General features: G+C 31.8%; 1 protein-coding gene across 5 annotated transcripts; it reads right to left on the bottom strand.

The window, feature by feature from the left end:
- Positions 1–928: 928 nt before the first annotated feature.
- On the bottom strand, positions 929–4,001 carry LOC125203267 (calcium-dependent protein kinase 30-like). Of its 5 annotated transcripts, none has more exons than XR_016132565.1 (3): positions 2,488–3,999; positions 2,320–2,386; positions 929–1,328 (listed from the first exon to the last, which is right to left on the bottom strand). XR_016132565.1 is itself a non-coding variant. In XM_089060560.1 (3 exons), exons 1-2 carry the CDS (start codon positions 3,831–3,833, stop codon positions 2,403–2,405), a joined length of 255 nt encoding a protein of 84 aa, XP_088916686.1. In that variant the 5' UTR covers positions 3,834–4,001; the 3' UTR covers positions 929–1,328; positions 2,320–2,402. The 5 variants fall into 5 exon arrangements, 1 of the variants encoding a protein (XP_088916686.1); XR_016132564.1 differs by having other exon boundaries at positions 2,320–2,690; positions 3,602–3,997; XR_016132563.1 differs by having other exon boundaries at positions 2,320–2,690; positions 2,767–3,996.
- Positions 4,002–8,641: the final 4,640 nt, after the last annotated feature.

Genomic DNA, 8,641 nt, shown 5'->3' with positions numbered 1-8,641 from the left:
GAAATTCGGGAAACGATGTTAGATTTTTATAATCTTCAATACAAAAATCAATGTAACAATGAAAAAGACAATATATGTGTATAGTCATAGTGTATTATACAATAAAAATAGTAATATAGGCTATCTCACGAATATAAAGTAAATGTAAACAATAATTAGGTTGAAGAGAAAACATAAATGAATTCCACTGTGATTGACCTATTTATCATTTTTTATATACAGATTAATGCAAATTAAACTATTTCAAATATTAATCCATTGTTAAGAATCAAGATGTAGCTAATACGTGAGATTAGTTGGAACGACCACCTCGATCATAATTCTTTTTTTATTGCATGCTTAGTCAAATAAATAAATTAATATACTTACCGACAACAACAATAACTAATTGTTTACTTTCCAATTTGTCTTTTATTCAAATGTAGAGAGTTTAAGATTAGTTTATATACGGTTGAAACTTGAACGTTCCCAACTCAATAGAATAATGCACAAATCTGATCAATTAAATCCATTAGTTATTACTAATATTTAAAATTGATCTGTTTGAAGATTAGTGAACTACTACAAAATCAATTTTCTTTGAGTTGGATTCACTTTAAGCTAAATTTCAGTTAATAATTAGTACTTCAATCATATAGTACTGCCTCATGTCTCCATCACTTCAATAATTAGTCACGATATAACTATTATGTTATTTAACACATTAAAAATCCACTTAAAAAAGATATACTCCATGTAACGTAATACTCCCTCCGTTCCATAGTAACAGAGGCGATTCGTTTTAAACACTCATTTTGAAAAAATAATAATAAATAGTTAAAGTGGAAAAAGAGTAAAGTAAGAGAGAGAATATTGTAGATAAGACTCTTGACTATAGGGTCTTGTTAGGTTGAGATTATTTAGCTAAATTGAGAAATGAGATGCAATATGGGCCACTAATCCCCAAGATTAACAAAATGTCAACAAATACCACATTATGTCAACAAGGGGGTATAATTGTCTTTTCATTAAATTGTGTTTGAAAACATTTTCTAAAATTCTCTCTAAAACTCTAGCTACAAAGTCTTCAAACATTCAAATCTTCAACATTCATATCTTCAACTTCAAATCTTCAAATCTTCAACATTCAAATCTTCAAATCTTCAACATTCATATCTTCAAATCTTCAACATTCATATCTTCAAATCTTCAAATCTTCAACATTCTTCAAATCTCTTCAACATTCAAATCTTCAAATTTTCAAATCTTCGACATTCATATCTTCAAATCTTCAAATATTCAACATTCTTCAAATCTTCAAATCTTCAACATTCGTCAAATCTTCAAATCTTCAACATTCAATAAAATAACACTTATTAAAATATCAACAACTAACAAATAACACTTACAATTCACATATCAATACCGAGATTATCGAATGTCAACAACTCGTATGAAAATGTCAACAACTAACAAATAACACTTACTATTCACATATCAATACCGAGAATATCGAATGTCAACAACTCGTATGAAAATGTCAACAACTAACAAATAACACTTACTATTCACATATCAATACGGAGAATATCGAATGTCAACAACTAACAAATAACACTTACTATTCACATATCAATACCGAGAATATCGAATGTCAACAACTCGTATTAAAATGTCAACAACTGACAAATAACACTTACTATTCACATATCAATACCGAGAATATCGAATGTCAACAACTCGTATTAAAATGTCAATAACTAACAAATAACACTTACTATTCATATATCAATACCGAGAATATCGAATGTCAACAACTCGTATTAAAATGTCAACAACTTGCGCGATGTCAACTACGGAGACATTATGTCAACTACGATGTTAACAACAAACGTTATTTATGTCAACTACGATGTCAACAACAAACGTTATATATGTCAACTACGATGTCAACAACAAACTTTATTTATGTCAACTATTTTGTCAACAATAGCATTTCACAAATAATTAATGTTAACGACAAATATTTTCATGTCAACGACGTATATTATTTATGTAAAAAATAACGTTTTACATATAATTCATGTCAACAACAATGTTTTACATAAAATTTATGTCAACAACAATTTTCATAAAATTTATGCCAACGACTTATATAATTCATGTCAATAACAAAAGTTATTATGTCAACGAGCTATATAATTCATGTCAAAAATAAACATTTTCATGTCAACAACTTATATAATTTATGTCAACAATAATATTTTAGGGAACTCTGTGGTAAAGATCGAAATAGAAATCATGAGAAAACAATTTTTTGAAAAACAATATTTGCGTTACCGGCGAACTTCAATTCTGTTCACTGTACTCTGTTCTTCCTCATACAATCCAGATTTTCCTTCTGCTTCTAGAAATTAGATAAATCAGCTAACAGAACCATCCAAATCTGCAATTGCGAGAGCAAACAATTTCATCAGTTAGGGAGAAAATTCAACCCAATCAAATTACCTAACGAAATCTGGATTTCGAAGCGAAGCATTCATATCATCGTCTCAGAAGCGGTGAACAGAGAATCATATTTGCTGAAATTTTATGTCTAAACACAGTAATTCCGCCACGCACGTCCCGATTGACAATGAAAGAATAATAAATCATAACTTCCAATTCAGATCTTCTGAACCAGGATAATAATCATATATCTCCAGCACTACCTATCGAACAAAAAATCCAAATTAATTTTCGGAAACGGAAGAAAAAACAACACAGAAGAGCACAATTAATCGAAACCTCTGGAGTCAAAAAATTCATATCAGAAATCCAATTAGAGTACAAAAACAATTCCACGATTCTCTGAACAAAATCGAGCTCCCACGCCTTCTCCTTCAACAGCTACAACAATGCACTTGCAATTCGACAATCACAATTCAACAATCCTAAAAAATAACACCTATAATTCACATATCAATACCGAGAATATCGAATGTCAACAACTCGTATTAAAATGTCAACAACTAACAAATAACACTTATAATTCGCACATCAATAGTGAGAATATCGAATGTCAACAACTCGTATTAAAAAGTCAACAACTAAAATAACACTTATAATTCACATATCAATAGTTAGAATACCAAACACCTAGAGTGCAAGCTTGATTCCCTAATCCAACTCACATCCAACACAATTGATAATCCAATTCCTCCCGACTATCATCACCAAATCACATATCAAAAGCAACCGATCAGAAAGAGAATTCAAAATTACTGAAACGATTGAATTATGGGGAAAATAACACAAACCAAACTCACTGGATAGAAGAACGCCAAAACCCCCAAATTGAAATGGGGGAAAGACAACTGCTTCAATAATAGAGATTAAGAGTTTATAATATTAGTAGAGCATCAAATTGATAGGAATTGAGTGAAAACATTACTGCCACAATCCAAAAAGAGTAATAAAAAATCACTGAAATAGTCGAATTTGGGGAAAAATAACATACACCAAAATCACTGGAGAGAAGAACAACAAAACCCCCAAATTCAAAAGGGGAATGAAAACTGCCTCGTGAATTAAGCGAATTTAATACCTAATTCTACATAAGAAGAGAAAGAGATTATCTCACCAGGCTTGAAAAACATAGACAATCCAAAATCAATAGCCTTGAGAGCCGAATTCTCCTTCTTATTCGCAAAAAGGAAGTTCTCCGGCTTCAAATCGTGATGCATAACCCCATGCTCGTGCAACATCCTGACCACCTCCGCGATCGTCCTGGCCACGCCGGCGGCTGCCCGCTCGTTGTAGTGACCGCGCGCCACAATCCGGTCTAACAACTCCCCGCCCTCGTAGAGCTCCATGATGAGGTGCACGGCCTAGGCGAGCCACTTGTCAATTTCGCTGCCGCGAGACTCCTTGAGGACCGTCCAGAGCTCGATTAGGATCTTTTCCTCCGCCGCCAGATTAAGCGTGAGCAGCCAGAAGAACCAGCTGAGCGCCACCGATGAAGTGTCGTAGTCGGCGAGGATGAAATTGAGGAGATTTGGCAAATTACCATGAAATTACCGTTATGCCCTTTTATAATTAATTAATCTAAAAATATTTTTCATATGGCAAAATCTGGACCACTCATTTAATAAAAATGAGTGGCTGATATTGCATCTCATTTCTCAATTAGCATAAAAAATCTCAATTGATCACAACCCCTTGACTATATTATTCCATCTCTTACTTTACTGTTTCTCCACTTTAACTATTTATTATCATTTTTTTGAAAATGAGAGCTCAAAACGAAACGCTTCTATTACTACAGTGGAACGGAGGGAGTAATTAATGCCAAACCACCAAAATTTCTCCTTATATATACATTGATGCAAAGTTGTTCTATTTAGTCAACCATTCTCTCTCTTCAAATTTCACTCCACCAAAATTAAATGTCTTCCAAAACTGAACTCATCAGCCAGTTCCGCCCGTCCGCCACTTCCTTCCGGTGGAGACTCTGGTCCCGGCCGCGGCTCCCCACCATCCGCCTCGGTGGGAAGAAGCCCAGACGTGGCTTCTTCCTGCTCAGGCTATGCAAGAAGGCGAAGCTCAAGTGGCTAAAGCTCAAGTACTTGAGCATGCTCAAAAAATTGAAGAATAATTATAAAGATCTAGTGAAGGATATGATTGAAGAGAGCGGGACAATTGAGTCATTTCAGCAACGCGTGCTTCTAGAAACTTCTTTCACTATTCCGGTCATGGCCCTTCTTTGAATAGTTATCCATCAAGTAACCAACATTGGTATGTGCAAAATCATGGTGATGGAATTGAAGATGTATATTGATATCTAATTGAGTGAGTTATGTTTTGTACTTGAAATTATTACTCTTTTTGTTTTTGAGAAATTGTAAGAATGTGTTGTGTGTTACAAAGAGGAAAGGAAAGCAAGTGCACGATCAATTGTAAAACAGTATGATCAAGAACTTACAAAAAAAACAAGTAAAAAAGTTTCTTATATTATGGTATTATGAGATTTTCACAATTAATTATTTATATCACTTGTGAGTTCAACATGCATGTCTTCAATATTTTTGTTTTCAAAAGAACATATACATATATAAATAGGAGTATAATTAAGGTTTTATTGATCAAATGAATCCACCCCCTTTGAGTCTTAACTAGAGTAGTCAATATAACGCTTCTATCTATCTCATTGGAATATTGAATTGACTACGTACTACTCCCTTTGTCCCATAATAGATGTCACACTTTCCTTTTTAATTTATTCCACAAAAGATGTCACATTTCCTTTTCTGGAAAAAACTCTCTCACATTAATATAAATTACTATTTTCTCTTTTCACCTAACACACAAAACAATATCGTCTAAAATCCCGTGACAATTTCCAAGTATGTCATCTATTATGGGACGAAGAGAGTAGTATATTTATATGCACTATACAGTACTAGCTTGTTTTTTTTCTTAATGGGGTAAGAAAGGTATCAAATGAAGTATGTGCATGTATTGTATATGGATCAAGAGTTAATAATATTAGTAGAGATGAGTTGTTCAGACAACGAATATCCTAATGAATTAATGATGCAAAAATGAAGAAAGTCAAATAACTGTATAAAAAAGAAAAATATTATTTTTTTCTTAATTTAACCAAAAAAAATGTGCAAACAGCCATTCAGCACATGGATATAAAAATTGTAGTCCGCAGCCCATCGTATAATTAAGCTCATTATGGTATATTTGTTCATTATTTGTAGCACATGAGTTTTTCATAAAATAATACTATTATCAAAGTAAATAATTAAATTTATCTTTCAATATTTTTCAAAAATAAGTCTTATTCATAACTTGATAATGACAAAGGAATAAATTAATTATAAAATTGCTCACAAAAAAGTTAATCATCAAAGTAAGACAAATCACCTTATCTTTCGGCCATAATTTAGTAAAAATAAGTATATATAATAGCATGCATGCAAAATATTATTTATTGATGTTGAATAAGCAATAATCGCGAAAGGACAAAATTAAGGGAAATTTCATAATTATGATATTGTTGTAGGGTTAGTTTTGTCTTTATGTAGTTTGTAGATTTATTTATTTTTTTAGTTAGTAGAAGTTGACATTATACAAACATCTCTTTTAATTTATCTTTATTTTCGTCACTAATAATTTACAAGTGACGTGCCAATAAATTATTAGAAAAAGAAGGAAATTCTTCATTATGTTGTATGCATGTAATTTCTTATACCTAAACTGCATGAACTATCTATTAGAAAGGTGATTAGGAATGTTGCAAATTTAATATAGCTTGACCTGAAAATAATGATCCATTTTAATAATACACTGGTTTACAACGATGGATTTAGTTATAGATTGACTAGATTCGAGCTTGTTAATTTGATAATCTTATCGTTCAAATAAAAACCTCATATTGCGAGGGTTGTCAGAATTCTTGTACTAAATCCATACACTATGTTCCCAAAAAATAGCTCATTTTTGTCATTTTAATCTGTCCCATAAAATTAGTCTATTTTATTTCTAGAAATTTTTTCACAACACATTACACTACGTACTACGTACTAATAATGTAAATCTCACTATCTAATAATATTATTTCATAAATTAAGAAAGAAAAACAGAGTTAATCTTTACTAAAAGTGCCTAATGGTAATATGCACATCCTTCACAGCAACAACCTGGGTTCGTTCCCCATGTGGCGCAATTTTGGCTATTCTGTATTATTTATTTTCTCTAATTATTCTCATCAAACTTGTATATTTGAGATTATGCAGAAAATATGATGTATTTTATTTTAGTTTAAATATTAAAACTTTCTCCAAACTAAAATAAGCTCTTTGTTATATAAATATTTAAGAACCTTCATTTTTTATATTGAAATTTTTTAGTTGCAAAAAAAAAATCACGGGAAAGTAGCCGAAGAAAAGAGCTCGATTAAATTTAAAATTTTTAAGTAAATGTAATTATTTTCATACCCCCAATATGAAATTTCTGGATCAGCCACTGTTCATAGGTAGTGATCCTTTTTCGGAATAACCAATTGTTTGAATTAATTAATTGTTTTACAATTTGTATACACACAAAATAGTTGTGTCAAATGAGCGAAGAATATTTTTAGGAGTAACACTCCTAAACCAAAAAAAAAAAAGCAGAAAGCCTGAAGCCCAAGCCCAAAACCCAAAATGGAAAAAGCCCATAGTCCAAAGCTCAAAAAGTTCTATTAATACCATTTCAAAAGGTTAAAACTTTAAACAGTAAATTAAAGCAACAAACCATTCTTCTGCAACTCTGAAGCAAAATGCGAATTTGGAGGTATTTTATCTCTATATTTATCATATTTTTGCGAATTGAATTCAATTCGGTTGTCATGTTACGATGTAGTATGTACTACAGTCCCCTCGATCAATGTAAATCACGTAAGTTTTAATATTTTAGTTAGGTATTTTTTTATTTCAATTTAATAATATTCTAATTTTGAATTTAAAAAATAGTATTTTATTTATTTGAATGTCAAGTTAATTATGACATAAGAAAGAGAAAAGATAATAAGAGATTGAATCCATAAGTAATGATAAGTACATGCTCTTGTGGATGTTACAAATTTTAACATCAACAAGAACTATGCAAATCTATCAAGCCAAATTTCTTCGCTTTTCAGAAAGGTGATCAGAAATGTTACTGTACAAATTTTATATGGCTTGACCTAAATATGATCCAATCTAATCATACACTGTTTACTTTAATACTTAGTACTCTCTCCGTCCCAGATAATTCGACCCAGTATTCCATTTCGGGTCGTCCCACATAATTTGTCCCACTTCACTTTTACCATTTTTGGTAGTGGACCCCATATTCCACTAACTCATTCCTACTCACATTTTATTATAAAACTAATACTTTAAAAGTAGGACCCACATCACACCAACTTATTCAACTCACTTTCAATTAGATTTCTTAAAACTTGTGTCAGGTCAAAGTGTCCCAAATTATCTGGGACGGAGGGAGTATAACCCAGATGTTACTGTACAATATAAGATTTTTTTCTTTGCATTATAACAGTCTGAATGATCCGCACGAATGACTGTGATCATCAACAGATTTTAACTTCGTCCGACAGAACCTGACACATTTTGTTATTTTGAGTGTCCGCCATTTAAATACACATTTACCCTTTTCCTACATTCAGCAAGTGGACCCCGAATTCCACCAACTCATTACGCTCATATTCTTCCACAAAAAAAGTAAGAGATTGAGTCCATAAATAATGATAAGATAGTTTATTTATGCAGATGCTCTTGTGGATGTTACATTCCGTCCGATAAATTTTGTCACATTTTGTCCGGGCATGGATTTTAAGAAACATAATGTAAAGTGAGAATGAGTTAGTGAAATATGGGTCTACTACCAAAAATGATACAAAGTGAAATGTGACAAATTTTGGAAGTCGGACGGAAATGAAAAAATGTGACAAACTTTCTGAGACGGAGGGACTAGTTTATAGGACCAAAATATTCTAAGGAGAGGACATGAGACGTTCCTTCGTGGAAGCCACTTACATTGCACCTTTCAAGTTGACAGACTGTAATCCTAATTGTTTAAGCATTTCAACAACCAAACAATGTTAAACAATAATATCTGCTGGCAATAATTC

This window comes from Salvia hispanica, chromosome 6 (genome assembly GCF_029641045.1).
Source record: "Salvia hispanica isolate PSC_SH4W2 chromosome 6, Shi_PSC_v1, whole genome shotgun sequence".
NCBI lineage: Eukaryota > Viridiplantae > Streptophyta > Magnoliopsida > Lamiales > Lamiaceae > Salvia > Salvia hispanica.
The sequence above is the reverse complement of the archived record's forward strand: the minus strand, read 5'-3'. Positions and strand labels throughout refer to the sequence as shown.